The sequence below is a fragment of the Ursus arctos genome, unplaced genomic scaffold, assembly GCF_023065955.2.
Source record: "Ursus arctos isolate Adak ecotype North America unplaced genomic scaffold, UrsArc2.0 scaffold_7, whole genome shotgun sequence".
Lineage (NCBI taxonomy): Eukaryota > Metazoa > Chordata > Mammalia > Carnivora > Ursidae > Ursus > Ursus arctos.
The window spans coordinates 15,106,867-15,127,899 of record NW_026623089.1 but is presented as its reverse complement, the minus strand read 5'-3'; the positions used below and the strand labels follow the sequence as shown (position 1 = coordinate 15,127,899).

Sequence of the window (21,033 nt, the reverse complement as noted above, 5' to 3'; positions counted from 1 at the left end):
AGCAGGCTCTCCGCTGAGCAGGGATCCTGATGCGGGATTGGACCCCAGGACCCTGGGACATGACCAGAGTCAAATGCAGACATTTAACTGACACCGGGCGTCCCGTATATAAGTAAATTTTTATCTGTGACTTAAAAAAATAATTTCCAGGGTATTTTATATAGGTAGTATAAAGTCAAACTAATCTTATACTTTAGATGTATAAAAATTAACTTTCATAATGATATTTCTGAGGTATTTAACGATCCTGAGTTATGAAAGCACATTAGCTCATTATGTTTCCAGAAACTTGGTAATCTAGGAAGTGTGGTAAGCATAATTTTAAGATGACTCTCTTGACCTTTGCCCCCTGGTCTTACTATCATGGTTATGTTATGTTATATGGCTAAAGGGAGATTATTTGAGTAGGCTTAATCAAGTCACATGAGCCCTTTAAAAACAGTATTCTCAGGTTGCTAGTAGAAGGGGAAGTCGAAGATAGGAGGCACAAAGAGAATTTGACATACCATTGCTGGTTTGAAGATGGAGGGAACCATGTGGAAAGGACTGGAGAGTGCCTCTGGAGCAGAGAGCATCCCTTGACCAATAGCTGTCAAGGAAATGGGAATCTCAGTCCTATAATTTCAGGGAACTGAATTCTGTCAACAAGCTGAAAGAGTTTAGAAGTGGATTCTTTTAAAAAGATTCCAGATAAGAGTCTAGCTCAGCTAATACTCATCTGAGTCCGCAGGGACTTCTGACCTATAGAACTGTGAAATAATAAATGTATGTTGTTTGAAGCTTCTAGGTTTGTGGCAATTTGTTAACTTAGCAATAAAAAGGAACAAATTCAGGAACATATTTAGCAACAAATCATTGAGAAAAAGTATTCTTCTTGAGTTTCAGTTAATCATATTGTTTAGTTAATGAGAAAATTAAATTCAATTACTTCCTTAAGCATGGTGGTGAATTGGGTTTTATTATTTTTACCAACAATAATAATGCAGGATGATATGTGAGTTTAGTTTTTTTATCAGGCTTTGTGTACTTCCCTCTCCTTGCTGTCTTTGGTCTGCCATGAATAATGGGAATTTACACTCTGAATGGTTGGCGTAAGTTTACTATTTAATATTTGGATCCTTGAAAAGAAGATGCTCTGAAATTTTAGCTGTCTGATCCATTTGGCCCTATTTGACCCACAGGTTACTATTCATACCATTCATTTCATTCTGAAATACTTCTTGAGCCAAAGGTAACTATTTTACCTTTAAGACAGCTGAACCATATACCACCTAAAAGTGAATAGGAAATATAGACAACTTAAGGTTTAAAAATGACTAGTAGATGTGAAGTCAGTTTACCCAGAAGGGAAAAAGGTTGTTCTTATCATTAGATAGTAGATGAATTTGGAAGAATGATACCATGTGGAAGAGACTATATGACTAAAAAAATACTTGGGTTGTATAGTCATCTCAGTGACTTAAGGCAATGGTGAGGAAAAATGCTTAATGGGCTAGAAGCCTCATATTTGGGAATATAATTGTTAGAATTTTAGAGTTCCGAATTAGTTGAGAAATAGACCTAGAAGTCAGATAGGTAATGGTTAAAATATCAGGTTTATCAGTGCTAATATGGAGAACATAATTTTCTTTTCTTGTTTTTTTTTTTTTTTTATTTAAAGGTTGATTTATTTATTTGAGAGAGAGAGAGCATGTGTGCACATGGAGGGGAAGGGCAGAGGGAGAGAAAGTCTTGAGCAGACTCTGCACTGAGTATGAAGCCTGACACAGGGCTTGATCTCATAACCCTGAGATCATGACCTGAGCCAAAACCAAGAATTGGTTGCTTAACTGACTGAGCCACCCAAGTGCCCCTGGAGAACATGACTTTCATGTGTGGCCATAATGAGCTATTTAATATTTCACTTCAAAATTAAATTTACGTGCAGGCAGAGGTAAGCAACTGCTGGTCCATATTTCTGGGCAGGGCCCTTACATTGCATGGAAGAAAGTAGGCATAATGCATTCCCTCAGCCCAGAGTTGGCCCAGCCTTCAATACCCCAGTGTTTTCTCCTTACCTTACAATCAGAAACCACCCCTTCTCCTCTGAGGAAGAAGAAAGGAGTGAGATATGGGCAGAGAGGCCAAGAGTGTCACTCTAATTAAAATCCCTCCCCATGGAAATACTAGGAGTGAATAATATATTCTCTACAATCAGTAAAAAATAAATGAGAACAACTGAATCAAATCTTTTCAAAATGAAGTATCTTGCCTGGTAACTTAATTTCTTCCTCCTATGTCTGTAGCTTCCTTGCTCAGTATGAAGTCAACTTGACATTAGGCATATTTAACATGGCCAGAAATCTTGAAGTGAATGCCTAATTATAATATTTGGCCAACAATCTGATGTTCAAATATTTGAATGAAAAACTTCTGAGTACCCAACTGGCTGCTATCAATTCCAGTATAACTTATCCACAGATAAGTATTGACACACAGCAGCTAGAAGGTTAAAATGCTGAAACCTTTGTTGATACTGGTCTTAGTAACATCAGTCCTGAAGGCACTGTTTGTTCTTGGCAATTATTTGAAGCCTGGTTGAGATTGGGAAAGATTTGCAATGGAAGTACAATATTTTAAAGGATTATATAAAAAGGTTTTATTTGCTGGAAGAGAAATGATAATGGTCTTCCAGTGGCATTCTACCAGTAGTCAATTATTTTTCACCCTAAATCATGCAAAGGGTGGTATAAACAGCTCCTTCCTCTTCTACTAGTTGTGAGAGCTGACTAAGCACATACTGTTTGTTACCACTGAGGCCAGTCTGAAGAGGAATTTTTGTTAATGTGTGCTGGTGCCAGTCAACTACTATAGTCAGCTTGGTTAGTGTACTTACATGAGGTAATACCTATTTGGCCAGGATATGATGTGTTCAAATCAGTGTTCTCTGAGGTAGGATGGTACCCAAGATGACTTATTGGTGCGTGGGAAGAAAATATTAGGACTTCTAGTAGTGTTATTTTTAATTTTGATTTTAAAATTTATACTTTATAGTACATAATATTGAATTTAAGTTAATTTAATTTAACTTAATTTAATTTTTTAAAGTAGGCTCCATGCCCACCCAGTGTGGAGCCCAATGTGGTGCTTGAACTTGCGACCCTGAGATCAAGAACTGAGCTGAAATCAAGAGCCAGACACTTAACTGACTGAGCCACCCAGGAGCCCTTAGTACACAATATTTTAAATAGTACATGTTTATTTACATGTAAATATACATGTATTTGAGTTATGTAATAAAAACTTTTACTGACAAGGGAGCATGTAATTAAGGTTTGAAGACTACTGGTCTAGCAGGTGAGGTCACCTAAATTTTTATTAGGAGTCAGATGGTTGGAGAATGCACACTTAGAAGTGGAGGATGCACGTGCACTGCGAAGGAAACAAGAAGAGGTGCAAGCTCGACAGTGTAATACTGTACTACAGTGTAATACAGTGATAATTATCACTGTGCAGGAAGGGAAAAGAAAAGTTAATACCAATGAATATACTCTAGAGGTACTCTTTATTTTGTTTAAATGTATAAACTGTTCAACAATATTTCAATTAAAAACACCTTTAAAAAGACTTCCAAATGAGGATGGCTTGCAAAGGTGACTCTGCATAAAGATTCCCCAAGTGGATTCAACTATTCCTTGAATGGTTATTGTCAGCACTAAAACCATAGATTTTGATAAACAGGATTTATTGTCTCAGAGACTATGCATTAAAACTACTGATTTTTCTTATTTTTATGGTGTTTTAATCAAATTTTTATTTGTAGCCAAGATAGAGAACAATACTTCAATTGACTAGTCTTAATTTTGTTTAATGTTTGTGCTGGTTTTCCTGCACTTAGTAGTTGCCGTTCCTGTACTTTAAATAGGGCAGCGTGTTTATTTGACCAGGGACTCTAGATTGGGCAGTTTTAGCTAGATGAGACATTTGAAGGCATATGGGCATGTGACAGGCATCTGGACAGGGATTGGCAAACTTTTTCTGTAAAAGGCCAGATAATAGATATTTTAGACTTTGCAGGCCGATGGTTTCTGTTGCCATTGCTCTACTCTGCTCTTGTACTGTGTAAGCAGTCTGAGACATCTGTAAACAAATGGGTGTAGTGGAATTCTAATAAATCTTCATTTACACAAACAGGCAGTGGACCAGTAGTTTGTGGAGCTCTCATCTCGATTAACATGTCAACATGGCTCTCAATTCAAGAACAGGTGTGCCACAATAAAAAGTACATTAGTTGTTTGGTGAAACTTAGAATACATTGTAGAAACAACATTAGAAGTGGCAAGTTCAGTGTCTTGTGTTTCCATGGGGACAGTTTCTGCTAACCTCTGCAAATGGGCCATACTTTGTTTCTTTGCATGTTTGGTAATTTTTTGTTGATTATTGTAATGTGATAAGTCTAGAAATTAGAGTTTTCTCTCTCTTCAGGGTTTGTTTTTTCTTTTGCATATGTGGCTTGTAGTTCATGATTTTTCTAAGCTACTCGTATGTATTCTTTGTTGCATATGGTCTCTAAGGTCTCTATTCTTTTAGCTTGTGGTCAGCTAGTGTTTTGACATAGATTTCCTTGAATGCCTGGAACCAAGGAAAAAATAAGTAATTCTCCCCGTCTTTGCAGATTAACTCTTTTGGGGGCACTCCTTCAGTGCATAGCTAGGTTGTTTATGACTCTGCGTTAGCCTTCATTTCCTGTTTGCTTTCAGTCTAAAAGTTAGCCAGAGCTGAAAATGTAGAGTCTTCTCAGGTATTTTCTGAGCATGTAGTCTTCCCTGGGGAGGCATATGGCTTCCCAAATTCCCCTGTTGGGTTCACATACTGGATAGTTTTCAGTACCCTAATTCTTCAAAGAATCTCTCCCCAGATTTTACTCCCAGGCTCTTGGTGTATCTGTTTGCTTCCATTATAACCTTTTGCCTCATGCAGCAGGGTTTGTATTTGCCTTTCATAGTTTTTAAGGAATGCCTTCTGTATAACCGCTTTTTTGCTCTGAAGGAGTTTCATGCTAGGCATGGGATGATTTTCATACTGTATCAGCAAATGATTTCGTGAATTAAATGTAAAAATTTTAGTTGCTCCAAGGGTTAATGCAATTGATTTTATGGTTTCTTCCTTGAACCAATCTGAGTAACCATTAAATCTGTCAGCTCCCATTCTTGTAACCACTGTCATCTGGGTTTCCCTATCGTCTCATCAATAGACATTCTGCATTGACTCATTGAATGAGTTGTAGTCCCCCAACTTGGGATTGCTATTTCATGAGCCTCCAAGTCTTTATACATACCTCACTCAGCAATACTGCTATATATATTCTTTTTATAAAGTGCTAGATTAAATTTGATTATATTTTGTTTAGGATTTTTGTATGAAGGATATTTGTAATTTTCATTTCTTCTGTTGGTTTCATCGAGTTGTACTATTTAAGGAAGTATTCCTTTCATTTAAAATATCCATTTTATTGATAGGAAGTTGTTCTTAATGTCTTCTTTCTGTAGCATCAGTAGTGAGGTTTCTCGTTTTCTTTTTGATAATGGTAGTTAATATTTTTTAGTTTTTTCTTGATAAATTTTGCTAGAGAATTCTTAATTTTGTTAGTCTTCATGAAGCCAGCTTTTAATTGTGTTGATTTCCTTCATTGTATGACTTTTCTATTTAAGAGTTTTCTGTTTTTGTTTTTTTTTTTAAAGATTTATTTATTTATTTGAGAGAGGGAGAGCATGCGCCAGTGTGGGGAGGAGCAGAGGGAAAGGGAGAGAATCCCAAGGAGGCTCCTCGCTGAGCACAGAGCCCAATGTAAGCCTCAATCTCACAACCCTGAGATCATGACATGAGCTGAAACCAAGAGTTGGATGCTCAACTGACTGAGCCACCCAGGCTCCCCAAGAGATTTCTCTTCTTTATTATTCCCTTCCATATATTTTCTCTTGATTTAACTCACTGTTCTTTTTCTAGCTTCTTGAGCTGTAACCTTAGAAAATTGATTTTCAGTTTTCTAATATACACATCAAAAATTTCTACTTTCTAAATCTAATTTCTAATTTTCTAATATACGCAGCTAAAATTTCTCTCTAAATTCTGGCTTAGCTTCATCTCATAAATTCGGATATGTTGTGTTTTTAATATTATTCAATTAAAATATTTTCTAATTGTCTTGGTGACTTAGAAGTCTATGGCTTAATTTGCAAATATTTGGGGATTTTAAATTTATATTTTTTGTGCAGTCAATATATATGGGGTTGCCAATAATTTCATGGTTTTGTGATGCATGATTACTGTAGCCAATTGTTATTTATTAAATTGATTTAATTCAATTCTGGTGTTGCTTGTTGGTATGGCTTAAGAACAAGTAGTCCTATAAAGAGGGTGGGAATTTATTTTTCTCACAGTCCTTTGGCTTCTGAAAGACTTCTGCAGGCTCAAAGTGTAAAAAAAACCATGCAAGTTCAGGGTTCTCAAGTACATCTACCCAGATGGCACCCTTCTAGGTATCAGGGTCTTACTTCCTCTTAGAGGCACTATCTTTAGCACCGAAGTTTTGTCTCGGCTGTGAATTAAACTTTTTCTGTAATTCTGCTCCTCTCTCAGTCTGATACTGGGCCTGTTTTTCAGCTTGATCTTCCCTCTGGATTCAGGAGTAGAGATTTCGTTTAAATGTTACAGAGTCCCCTGGCTTTTATACTGTATCTAAAATTGGTGATTGGTGAATTGGGTCTTACAGGATGTTGGGAAAAGCTGCTCATGAGCAGGTGTCTCATAGAGACACTCTGCTGCAGTTTTCTTCCTTTAGCGTATCAGTGACTTTTTATAGCAATCAGCTCATTCCACAGTCCTTATAATTACCCTTGCTACCGTACTTCTCCAGTATTAGAGCTATTGCATTAGCCTGTTGTCCGTGCGTAACCTTCTACTGAAATGCCATCTCAGCTCACACGTGGAGGTCTTAGTCATTGTGATGCTGTAGCATGCCAGGAGTTATTACCACTACGTCTACCGTCTGCCCGGTGAGTGATCCAACTCTAGAATCCTCTCCTGAAGATATGCTTCCTGGTGGTAACTGTTAGTTTGGTCACTCTTCCCTCCACCACCCTGAAGCAGAAGTATTTGCTTTCACACTGAGAACTGAGCACATGTAGTATACTTAGGAGGTTCAGGGACCCTGACAGAGTAGTACACAGAAGTAGCCAGTAAGAAGTATGTTATCAAGTCTGCTACCACAGGGTGCGACCAGAGCTTAATCCCACAAGGAAGTTCTTGGGGGGGAAATGCACCACAGTATTATCCCAACAACGAGGTAAGGAAGCTTGGGGTATTTACACTCTTACCGTATCATTCATTGGCTAGGGCCTACCTCTGGGAGGGTGTTGATTTATAGGCACTTCCAGGGCAGTATCACTGAAGGCACTGCTGTAGAATTGCCTGAGGGGAGGTGCTGGGAGAAGCTGTTGGTGGCTGGGTTGCTGGCCATCACATTCTATAGGAGCCTAGTCCTGGAGAAGCCAAGCTGCAGGAGATTAAGTACATTGCAACCAGGAAGCAAAACTTCTCTCCTGCAGTCTCTCTAGTGCACTCTGTTGACAGAGCATGACAGCTTTAACATCATGCCATCTGACAAAGACAAAAATGCCCAGATCGATTTTCACGGAGTAGGCAAACTGTGGATTTTGAGGTGACAGGCAATGGGTAATTGGCACAGTCTACCCTTTGATTATTCAGCTTTTTAATGTTTCTTTCTAAACATATGTGAATTCCCCAGCAACCAAACAACACTGTATTTCTAAGAAGATACATATCTTCCTACTGAAGTTCTCACCCTTTGTCCAAAATGAGGAAGTACACAGTTCAAAGAATCATCATATCCATCATTGCTTGTATTAATTACTCTTCATATTCAGTCGTAGTCTCACTGAATATACCATTATCTAAAGTCTAAATTGCAGCTAACTTACAACAACTAGTATGTAAAGTAAAAATGAGGAGAGAAGATATACAGGTAACAAGCAAAGAGAAACTATGCAAAGCTGTTAATGATCTTTGTTTCTGTAATATATTATAAGATGATAATTGATATCTGAGGTTTTGTTCTTCCACTCCCTATTTTTATTTCCCCTGTTCTCAGCTGGAGTCTCAGGTTGTTGAAGTTTCACCTGGTGGAGTGACCCAAACCCAATGGTTTGAGTTCTCAGTCATCCTGCTTTGGTTGGATATTTTTTATGGGTGTATCTTCTGGATCTTTCATCCTGTTTTAGCTGTGTTTAAATCTGCTGTAAACCCGTGCCTCAAATTCTTAATTTTGATTATGGTAGTTTTTAGTTTTAGTATGTCTATTATTTTTTTATATCTCTTACTGTAACAGTTTTCAATTAACTGCCAAAATTTTAAATCTTGTCTTTTAGAGCTTAGTAAAGTATATTTGTTTTATAGGACACATCTGACAATCTCTGTAATTGAAGTATCTTCAGGTCTCTTCCTCTTGTCTGTTGGTTCTTACCTTGTTGTCTTGCATTGCCATATGTCTTAGTATCTTTAATCATGCTAGACATTTTACTTGAAAAAATCATTGGTAGAAATAATTTGAGGCCTAGAATAATGTTATCTTTCTTTAGAGAGTGTGTATTTGTATCTTTTGTTAGGAGCTTTGGCTACTGGCAGTTCTAGTATCACCTTAAGCCAACGGTAAGTCTTGAGGTTTTCTGCCATGCAGTTGGCTCATAGCTAGGCTGCAGTCCACATAGGGGCTGGTTTACTTCTGGTACACCCTTACTCTAATAACACGTCGTTGTGTCTCAATTCAGAGGGCCATACTGTTTGAGTCCCTACCCTTCATGGACCATTCAACTTTTGTCTCTGTCCCTCTATCAGTCTGCCAAAAGCACTCAGCTTTTTGGTATTGTCTTCTCAATAGGCAAGTCTTTCCAGAGCAAAAGCAGTTCTGAATGCCTGCCTTGTAAAGAATTTGCAACTTCTGGTCTTGGATTGGTAGATCTTACCATTTTGTTACTTATAAGATGCTTTTAAGATTTTAAATGTTTTCCTTAGCTTTATAAAGTTGTTTTCAGTGCAGGATTTGTCTGAATTACCTTATCTGGTATTGTTTGAAGTGAAAAATCAGTACAAGTTATTTAACTTGTTCTTTAAATTGTGCCTCAGTTTTCTCATCTGTAATATGGGATTAATGATTACTTACTACCTTGTAAGGTTTTTGAGATTAAAAAAAAAAGATTTTATTTATATATTTGAGAGAGAGAGGGAGAGAGGGAGCACGAGCAAGGGGAATGGCAGAGGGAGAGGGAGAAGCAGACTTACCGCTGAGCAGGAAGGACCCTGGGATCATGACCTGAGCCAAAGGCAGACAGCTAACCCACTGCACCACCCAGGTGCCCTGGTTTTTGAGATTTTTAAGTGAGGTAACACATCATGCGCTTATAGTAGATCCTGACATGTAGAAAATGCTCAATTTATTATTACATTAATTTGAGAGTATTGGAATTTGTCTGTTCTTAAAAAACTTTTCCAAGCATGAATTAGCTCCTTTATTGCCTAAAATCATCTGCAGGGATTATGAAAGAGTTATAAATAGCATTCTTATTCTGACATTTCTGTCAACCATGATTTAGATAAATGAAAATTGTTTTTTTCCTGGTGTACTTAAGACTAGTCTATACTATAAGGAGAATTTAATTTGTCTAAAACGAAATAATGACCCTGAGATCTATGTGCATATGTGTATATTATGTATAATATATATGTTTATGTATAAGTGAATATATAAAGACTGATAAGCCCTTGTGTGTGTGTGTGTTTGCAGGTATATATATACATATAGTTGCATATATTATATATAAAGGCTAAGTGGGAAGATATCTTAATTACTTAAAATATGATCTTTTGTGGATAAAACAATTGAGCTGGAGCTAAGGAGAACAAAATGAAGTAGAATTGAGATTTTGTTAAATATTTTTAAATTCTAAAAACTGAAATTTTTCTAATTGTCTTTATATTTTAAATGGAAGATAATTATAAAACCTTTGATTTATCCTATTTTTAAAATTGATTGAGTTCTTGGACTAGGTATAAAGTAGATAAGAGAAAATGGTAATAAAAGCAGGTAGCCGAACTCAGTAAAGTCTGCTGACAGCTACCACAGCAATCCTGGTTTGTGAAAAACAAATATAGTGATGTAATGGGACAGAGGGTGGGTAGACTTGTGGTGAACATGGCACAATGTACATACTTGTTCAGTCACTGAGATTTACACCTGAAACTAATGTAACATTGTGTGTTTACTCAAATTAAAATAGATAAAGAAATGACTTATTACTTGAGAGTAAATAACATGAGAATTAAAAAGAGCCAAGACGAAAACCAAAAGCAAATATAGCTAACACTGTAACTTTGAAAGTGGTATGTATGTACACTATTTCACTATTTCATTGATCTGCATCTTTTAAAGTGTGTTTGACCTTCCTTCTTGTGCCTCCATCTTATTTTCGTATAGAGGCAATTTAACTTCATCTATTTTTGCATTAAACATTAAACCTGTCAGTACAATGTTCAGTCTTTCAGTGTGTTTTTTCACTGTGCAAAGTGGTGAAACAGTAAAAATATGTCAAGGTTTAGAGAAATCCAAAATAAATTCTTTTGAGATGTAGAGAGATATACGGCAATTTGAAAACTTTCTTAATTTGTAAATAAATTCTCCCTATTGGGAAATGCTACATTCCATTCCTTTGGTTAAAAGTCTTTTTAATTTTCTTATGCTACTGTATGTTTTAAAGTTACTTTAAGGTAATTGTTTTCATGATTTTGTTTTCTAGGTTAACAGAACCTTCTGGATATTTAACAGATGGTCCAATTAACTATAAATATAAAACTAAATGCACATGGCTAATAGAAGGCTAGTAAGTATATAATTTGGATTAAATTATTTTATTCTGAAATGATAAAGAAGACAACCATATCAGTGTTAAAACATTAAAGTATAATTTTATAGGTATATAGCATATTTACTTGCTTATAGTTTATTCAGTCATTATTCATGATATTTTAAAATGAGATTTACAACTTTTAGATATCACATTTAATGTCAATTATAGTACCCCCTTAATTTGAGATAGTAGTTTGTTACATATATTTTATTTTTGAGTTATGTTAGTGTGGCAGTAAATCAAGTAGGCATTTTTGGCTTGCTTTAAACATCTTGTTATGGAATTTGAAGATGCCATAGAAAGTGTAAAAATATTCCATGCTGAATTATACCATTGGTTCATACTATTCAGCACTTTAGTTATAAGGGTGTTAAAAAAAGAACATTTTGTAGGAGAGAGTTAATTATCCTTTTAGGAGTATTTTTCAGTAATAAGGGCTTGAGATTGAATTGATCTATTTAAACATACTGTGAATAGATCATAAATGAATTGATATGTTATTTTTGAACCATTTTATGATTTTTAAAGAGTGTATTTGGGAAATGATTTTTTTGGGGGAGGTTATTTAGAAAGTTTTTTAGAACTTAAAAGTTAAGAATTCCCTGCACACTTACTGCCTCATTTTGTTTTTTTGTCTTTTGCTTGTTGGCTTATTGTTTTTTAAGTAATCTCTATGCGCAACGTGGGGCTTGAGCTCATGAGCCTGAGCTCATGCTCCACTGACTGAGCCAGCCGGTGGCCCCCCACACCTTTTTTTTCATTTTCTTAATTTATTAATAATATATTGAGACATTTTGATTAAAATTTCAAGACCACATTAGGGCCTTTAGTTAATAAGCTTTGTGTAGAAATAAGAGTTGTTACCTTTTGAGTGTTGAGTTTTAAAAATCAACTTTTTCAAGTATAATTTGCATACAATAAAATGCATATTAAGCGTACAGTTCAACACAGCTTCAATAATTTATATAATCTGTGTAATGTCCGCCTTAAGACATAGAACATTTACTGCTGACTAGATTTTTAGAAAATGGTGATGTATATATACAGTCTGTTAATAGATTTTGAAGTTGTGTGTCATTTTTACAATTCTTTTGTTTATTTTTAAAGTTTTATTTAAGTAATCTCTACACCCCACTTGGAGCTCGAACTCACAATCTGAGATCAAGAGTCGCATGCTCTTCTGACTGGCCAGCCAGGCATCCCTCATTTTTACAATTTAGAGCAGACTCTTTATCAGTCTTTTACACTGGCAACTTAAGAATGTATAGAAAATTCTCTATAAATAGGTTTTTTTTTTTTTTTTTTTAAAGATTTTATTTATTTATGTGACAGAGAGACAGCCAGCGAGAGAGGGAACACAGCAGGGGGAGTGGGAGAGGAAGAAGCAGGCTCCCAGCGGAGGAGCCCGATGTGGGACTCGATCCCGGTACGCCGGGATCACGCCCTGAGCCGAAGGCAGACGCTTTAACGACTGCGCTACCCAGGCGCCCCCCTATAAATAGGTTTTTAATACAATACTCTTAAAATTTTTCAGACTGTGCTTTGAATGTTACATATTAATTTAAACATATTTTAATATTTTTTTCAGTCCAAATGCGGTGTTAAGATTAAGATTCAATCATTTTGCAACAGAATGTAGCTGGGATCATATGTATGTTTATGATGGAGATTCAATATATGCACCTTTAATCGCAGTTCTTAGGTGAGTAATTGCGTTTTACTCATGAACTTACAGAACTTACAGTCAGTTGTAGAAGAGTAACTGTAATTTATAATTTTAAATATATACTGCTCTGCGCTTTAAAATAAATTTAGCAGAGATATTGATTGCTAAATTTCTAAGATGATTATAATACAGTGTTGCATACTGTGACTGTCAACTTAGGTGTATATATAATCGTGTAAGTTTCGATTTAGTAAGGATAAATAAGTACTCTTTCAGAAACGTAGATTTCTTGATAAGTATCCTTTATTCTTTCCACATATAGTTTATTCTTTTAAAGTGATTTGAATATGTTTTCAGAGCTACCTATTGGATAGATTAATGTGAGTTCTAGGTGACAAAGAAGTAATAGATATATATGCTTTTTTTAGTTGTCTTTTTATTTTGCTGAAATAAAATTTCCAATTCTGTAAAAAAAGGTTAAGTTATACTTTATGTAATGGTTTAATAACAAATGTGTTGCTTTTAGTTCTCAAAATTTGGGAGTTTTGGTAGTTTCAAAATACTGTTAGTAGTCAGACTTAATTTTAAAATTTCAGCGTTTTCAATATCAATTTAAAAATCTTTTCTATGTATGTAATACAAATTATTATAAAATGTTTTATGAATAGGAGAAAATATATTAGACATAGGAAATATTAGGATCATGTAGTGCTGATTTTGTGTACAATTTAACTAAGATGATTGTTGACCAGTTACTTCCTTATAGTTCTTATTTCCATAATAATGCTTACATGTTCTGTTATACTTAAAAATTTGAATAAAGATATAAGCTTATTGTTCCTTCAGATTTTTAAAATTTTCTTTTTTCTTTTTACTATTTATGTTGCAAATATTCTGTTTACCAGGAATGTGAACTATTATTTTTTTGGATAGACATGTAAGGACTTGTATTTCTGAATGACTATTTCACAGTGACTCTTTAGGATCTTAGACACAGTCTGTAATATTGCTATTGCTCTAAATACTTCCAGAATTTAATTTTTGAGTTGTTTGAAAATTATTTAAAGGGTTGCCACGAATAGCCCTTCATCCAAGGACAATATACAGAAAATGGAAGAGTCTTATGAATAATTATATTGTAAGATAATTCATTGTGATAATTAGGTAAGATTCTGGGTTCATACATTAATTTTTAGCAGTTTAGATTTTACTCAGCTCTCATTACTATATTTTTATGACAGTCTTGACTGACCATCATTTAGATGGGTGCCTTTCCATTTGTTTTCTTCATAGTTGTAATGACTGCATTAATTAACAGTGATCCATTAATACTCTTACCAATGCTTTCTTGATACTAAAAGAAACTTTTGTAAGATAATTAGTAGGATGGGATTTAGTATATGACTGTGAAGATGGAACCAGTGACTTTTCATTAGCAGGTGTTCCTATTAGCTATCTTGAAGGAGATGGAAAGATGTTTATTGAGTATCCACTTGATGTTAATCAGTATACTAGGCACATTAAATGTCATCTAATTCTCACAAGGATCTTGTGGACGAAGTGCTGTTATCCCCACTTTATAGCTGAGAAAATTGAGACTCAGAGAAATTGTTTTACTTTTAATAGATGGTGGAGCCAGGCAGGATTAGGACATGATAGTCTCCTTACTTAAAAGCCTATAATACTATGAATTCAGAATCTAAGTGTTTGAATGATTCCAGTTTTATAAATATACATTATTCAACAAACACGTGATAACTTCCTCAGTTCCAGAGACTATCATAAGCCTGGAGGATATAGTAAGGAATAAGATACAGGCATTGCAATGAATTCACACACCAGGTACCTAGAGTTGGGCCAAACTTCATAGGTCGAGTGCACAGCCCTCCATAGGACTGCGTTTAGTTCAGACACCAGCTGGAAGTTCAGAGGTCCTCGGGCCCCACCCACACTTCTGACCAGCTGGCTGCAGATTTAGGGGTGCCCATCACCCCTTCAGTTTCAGTAATTCACTAGAATGACTCTTAGAACTCGGGCAACCACTACACTTGTGATTATAGTTTTATAATAAAAGGATAGAAATCAGGACCAGCCAAATGAAGAGACACATAGAATGAGTTCTGGGAGGATCACAAACAACTTCTTTGTCCTTGGGATGTGTTACATTCCCAGCACACCAATGTGTATCATCATCCAGGAAGCTTACCTGAGCTCCAGGTGTCCAGAGTTTTTGTTGGGGTTCCATTATATAGGTATGATTGATTGAATCATTGGCCACAAGGTCGAACTGTCTCTAGTCCTCCTTCTCTCTCTGGAAGTTGGATTGATTTCTTGTGGCTCAAAGCCTCAACCCTTTAATTGCATGTTGGTCTTTCCGGTGTGGTCAGCTCCCATCCTGAGTCACCTCATTAGCATAAACAATCAGAATTCCCCGTGAATAACGGAGACATTCCTATCACTTGGGAAATTCCAAGGATTTGGAGGCTACATCAGTACACAGCAGTTAGCACTGGTGGCGGCATGCACACAGATTTTTTTACCCAGCACAGTATTATAATTAGGTTATGGAAGGAGTGCTATATGATTTTAGAAGTAGCTAATTCTTCATGGTGAATTTCATCATGGGCAGAAACATAATAGGCAAAGTATGGGGGCCAGATGGGACATTCTTGGTAGAGAAAAACATGTACAAAGGCATAGACACATTAAAGAGCATTATGTTTTGGGCTAATATAAGTAGTTACGAGTAATTTGATCATAGGAAATGTGAAGGGATTGGTAGGAGCCAGATTACCCAATAAACGGTAATCAGTACATCTACCGAATGCTAATTATGTGCCAGGCAGTATGTAAGAGTTCTTTCTATATATTAACTCATTTAATCTTCACAGTAACCCTTTAGTTAGGGATTATTATTGCCATGGAGTTTATAAATTCTCCATTCATAAATGGAGAATTGAGGCACAAAGAGATTCAGTGAGTGGTTCAAAGTTGCCTAGCTAGTAAGTAATATAGTCAGAATAATAACTCTGGTTTTATAATCCCTTAATCACAGTAGTATTGCTTTCTTGTATACCACACTAAGGAAATTGGACTTCATTCTATAGGCAAGACTTTAGAATGCGGAAAATGGATTGTAATAGAGCAGTGTTATTTTTTATTGTGTGCTGGACATCATGTTTGTAAAATCACATATAGTAATAATTTGAGGCCTAGAAAGATACTGTATTCCTATAGAGAGTGCCTGGAGACACTAGCAATCCAGTCAACTGAATTTAGATACTGAGGTGATTCACGCCCAAGCTGCAGGGCAATCTCCTGGAGGGTTGATCTTTTACGAGTTCACTTTTACTTGCAGTCTTTGGAGTCCCAGGTCAAAGCAAGGACCCGAGGTTCCACTTTTTGTTTTCCTAGCTCTGTAAAACAACCCAGTTTCTTAGCCCTTCAAACCTTACCTCCAACTTTGAAATCAGTGAGTGCCCATAAGGAGACATGGCCTTAGTACCTGGGCTCACCATCTTCTTAGTTCTACAGTACCTTCAAACTGATTTTTTTTTTTAAATGTAATTTGTCATTTTTCTAGTTGACTTCAGTAGAAGGGTTAGTTGGTCCAAATTGCTTGGTTGCTCTTTTTTAAACTTTTTTTTTTTTAAAACAAACACTGTAATTAAATTTCTTTTATTTATTTTTTAAATAAATTATTAAAAAAACATAAGTAAATAACCAGTAAACATATCTGTTCTTTGTTTCAGAGAGATTAATTATATCTATTATAAAGAACTGGGAATATTATTTTTAACAATGTACTCTCTTCAATGTAATCGCACTATAGTGAAAAATATAACTGAGACAGGTATTATAGAATTAGAATTCTTTTGACAGTCCCCTTTTAAAATTTTTTGTTCCTTCACAAACATAGATTAGTAGATGCAGTAATAATTAGAAAAACATCAAGATTTGATTACTTTTTAATTTGTTTGCTTTGAGAATATGTTTGTAAAATAAATTGATTATTTCATTTTGTTCTGTCAAATATGACTTGAATGAGAGAGTTCAATTGCTGGTGGTGTCTACACGAAATTTAACATTGCCAAAAGGAATGGACTATTCTGAGTATTATAATTTGTTGTTAGCAGCTTCTCATATTGCATGTTTTCACAGATTTAGAGAGGGTAGTATGATATAAGTAAATGAAGATATGTAATTTTTCCTCATACATAAGGAGATTGAAAAAGGGAAAAGTAGCAGTTACTAAGTGGCTACTGACTCAGAACTCTTGCACATTTATATCTGCCCCCCTCCCACCGTTAGTTTTCTTTTGTGTGAATATGGGCTTAAATGTCTTCTGGAGTATTAATATAATTTGTATAAGTATGCAAAATTTGAAAGAAATAGAAATAGCATATATTTTTAGATGACCTGAAATACTTGGATTAGTGTCCTGGAAGCATACACGTTTAACTAGAATGTCACTGTAGTCCCTTTGTCGGTGTGGAGTGTTCTAGCTTCATCAGAATTTGCAGCCAGAGGGAGATAGCAAGGCTCTAAGATGGCTTTAAGAGACAGTTTACCCATGAGTTAAGAGACCACCTTATGGTATTATAACAGGATGGATAGCAGGATAAAGGGAGAAATGGACACTGCAGTCCAAACAGTGTGAAGGAAGAAAAGGAGGGCGGTGGCACGAGAACGCACGTTTGTCCATTGGCAGCAGTAGGAGGGCTAATTGGCTGAAAAATGGAGAGGAACTTGTTTTAGACTTACCCTTCTTCTAGTTGCTTATTCTGTTACAGATATTTAGTGATTCTGACAAGAATATTTTTGAGTAGATTTTAATGTGATTAACAGTCATGCATATTAATATATATTGCATTCAATTATGTTCTCTTGCAGTGGTTTGATAGTCCCTGAAATCAGGGGAAATGAAACTGTGCCTGAAGTCGTTACAACATCTGGCTATGCACTGTTACATTTTTTTAGTGACGCTGCATATAATCTAACCGGTTTCAACATTTTTTATTCGTAAGTATTTTTTTTAATTCTATATTGTAATGATTCTTATAACTTTACTTCAAATAATTTATTGTTTTTGTAAATGTCTTCTATATGGGGAGCAGGCTAGTGTGTTAAATTTCAAAATCATAAGATCTTTTCCTAAGTGACATAAAATCTTAATCATATGCCTCAAAGTACTGTTTGAGCTTGTATTCTAGGTCTCAGGACATTATGGTAGCAAGTTTGGTTGACAATTAATTATGAAATTTAAAATTGTTGGTAAATGATTAAACAAGTACAAACTAGAGTAACTTGTAGCAGCAGGTGTGTGGGATTAGAGGGAGTCTTCATCTGTGTCTGTGCTTGAAGGTATTTTATTCCTAATTTGAAGATGGGTATGTGAACTAAGCTTGTGTAGTCCTTTGGCTTTCCAGAGACTGTACTGGATACTCTGTGTACATTATATTCTTTGATTCTCTTTATAACAATTCCGTCACATGGGTCTTTTTCCCATTTTACATGTGAGGACATTGAGGCTTAAGGTAAGTGGATATACCACTGTCTCCTCTAAAATAAGGAAAATAATTTTTATTAAGAAACATTACGTGCCTGACACTTTCTATACATTTTTATGCCCGGAAGTCTCACTTCCAGTGAAGTGGAGGAGCTGAGATACTTTCACAGGAAAGGCCACCGAAGAACTTGATGCACTGCTCTTTTTCCTTTTCTTCGGGAATGTAGAATATAACTGGTGAATTTTCCACCATGAATAAAATATTCTAAATATCTTCAGACTATTAAAATATAAAATCAGCGAGTCATTGTAGGATTTATTTATCTCAACTATGTCTGCAAAGAATAATAAATATATAGTAGAATATAATTGGTTAAAGTGGTTTAAAATAAAATTTGATAAACATCCCTCTTCTTCTGTGACAGTGTGTAGATGATAGCATGATATGTAAATATCATTATATAAACAGGTTAAATCTTAGCTTTTCATGTAGTTTCAGGTATTCATGAATTTAATTATTTTCTGTAAAATATACATTCAAAACATTTGAGTACTTAATTCTTTACAAAACATTGTGTTTGGAACTGTATAGATTCTGCAAATGTTGAGTCATTGGAAGTTTGGAGCTTTGGTAGCAACGTAAACTCACTGAATGAATTAAGGTCAATTGTAAATAAATATTAACTGAACTGCGTTAGAGATAAAAGGGTACAGAGTAAAGAATTGAAGTCACATTGTGAAATTGTGTTAAACAGATCGTATCAAATGCAACATAAAAGTGATAAAGTTTATAGAATAGCAAGCAAAATTCATTTTTAATTACTTTGAATTTGAATCTGTATGTATTATATTTTACAGAATCAATTCTTGTCCTAACAATTGCTCTGGTCATGGCAAGTGTACAACTAGTATTTCTGTTCCAAGTCAAGTGTACTGTGAATGTGATAAATACTGGAAGGGTGAAGCTTGTGATATTCCTTACTGTAAAGCCAATTGCGGCAGTCCTGATCATGGTTACTGCGACCTAACAGGAGAAAAATTGTGTGTCTGCAATGATAGCTGGCAAGGTAAGCGTGTGTGGTGTGATGGCTTTTGAAACATTGATTCACGTATCTAATAAGATTAAAAGAAATTCTACACTCATTTGTTTTGTTACAATTTGCACATCCAGATCTCATGTATTTTATTTTTAGAATTTCCAAATGAATGGCCAACCTCTTAGTAGTTTATTTCTTAACAACTAGAGTTGGTAAAGATTTTGTCTACACCTTGTTTTGAGAATCAAGTGAAGTTATATATGGCAATCTTTTTAAATTGTGGGTGTGTGATCAATACAATCTTCTTGTAATTTTTTGTTGAATCCTGAAGATTTGATGACTTGACTGGATTTAATGCTGGTTGCATTCAAATTTGACTTGTAATGGGTAATAGTATACTGCAAAAATGCTTGTCCTCCAAGGTACAGCAGGATGTTTAACTTCTTTCTTAGGAAAGACTGACCTCTTGTGGCTATTTTAAAAAGAACAGTTTTTTTTTTTTTTTTTAAGTATTTAAAAGAAGATTTCATTAAGGATTAGTTTTAAGGATCTCAGCTGCTTATTGCAAAAGCAAGATTCCTGGGGAAGAATTTCTTTTCTCTTCTTTTCTTTTCTTTTCTTTCTTTCTTTCTTTCTTTCTTTCTCGATTTTATTTATTTATTTATTTATTTATTTGACAGAGAGGGAGAGAGACAGCCAACGAGAGAGGGAACACAAGCAGGGGGAGTGGGAGAGGAAGAAGGAGGCTCCCAATAGAGCAGGGAGCCTGATGTAGGGCTCGATCCCAGGATCCTGGGGATCACTCCCTGAGCCAAAGGTAGACGCTTAACTACTGAGCCACCCAGGCGCCCCATAGGGAAGAATTTCTAAACAGTTTTTTATAAGTATCTGTGATTAAATATTAGTTTTAGGCTACATTGAACAGTTTTAGCTTATTTAGATATTTTGCTATAAAATCATAAAATTTGTCATTGTGGAATTAAGAGGTACGTCTAGTGATCCGTATACTTACCTATCCAGAGCTTACTTTGTGATGATTGTATTTACCTATTGAGAGCTTGCTTTGTGTCAGCATGCTAATCGTGTTGGTTGAGGTAGCCTTGACTCAAGAAATGAGTAATCTGAAGTCACACGGTTGTGTGTTGTTACAGTACAGGGAAGCGGCAGCCACAGTATGTCCTGTCAGACCTAAGTAAAAACCAAAGAGAACGTGCTCCTCATATGCTTGTAGTCATCATTCTTTAGATGGCTTAAAAAAAAATGTTACTGAGTATGTTGAGTACTTGTTTAGAGAAATTATTTTAGGCTTTGTATAAATTATGCCCATATTTTATTTTATTTTTAAAGATTTTATTTATTTATTTGACAGAGAGCGAGACAGCCAGCGAGAGAGGGAACACAAGCAGGGGGAGTGGGAGAGGAAGAAGGAGGCTCCTAGCGGAGGAGCCTGATGTGGGGCTTGATCCCAGGACCCTGGGATCACGCCCTGGGCTGAAGGCAGATGCTTAACGACTGAGCCACCCACGCGCCCCGAATTATGCCCATCTTAAACCTCTGTTACCTCATTAAAAAAATTAGTTACTCTGACACAAAATACCAGTGATTTCTTATGGAATTGAATTTGATTACCTATTATGTTTATGACAGAGACAGATTTCTCTGTTCTTTAATTATAGGAGTATGTATCTTACCATGTGGCTATTTTAAGAGTTTGTGACCTTTCTTCTCCTAAAAAGTGCCTCAATACACCATTTCTTTTTCCATTTTAGTCTTGAAACTAAAATGATATCCTTTTCTATGGAGAGAATGGTACATCAGGAATATATTTAAATCTATTTAAATTAAGGCCTGAGAAATAGAAGT

General features: G+C 35.4%; 1 protein-coding gene across 7 annotated transcripts in view; it reads left to right on the top strand.

Moving 5' to 3' along the window:
• Nucleotides 1-21,033, top strand: part of ATRNL1 (attractin like 1) — a 746,554-nt gene that overhangs the window by 18,914 nt on the left and 706,607 nt on the right. For all 7 annotated transcript variants that reach the window (XM_026494203.4, XM_026494204.4, XM_057308391.1 and 4 more), the window contains exons 2-5: nt 10,848-10,931; nt 12,547-12,660; nt 17,518-17,646; nt 18,992-19,200. In XM_026494203.4, the coding sequence (XP_026349988.2) occupies nt 10,848-10,931; nt 12,547-12,660; nt 17,518-17,646; nt 18,992-19,200 (536 nt within the window). The remainder of the gene's footprint in view (nt 1-10,847; nt 10,932-12,546; nt 12,661-17,517; nt 17,647-18,991; nt 19,201-21,033) is intronic.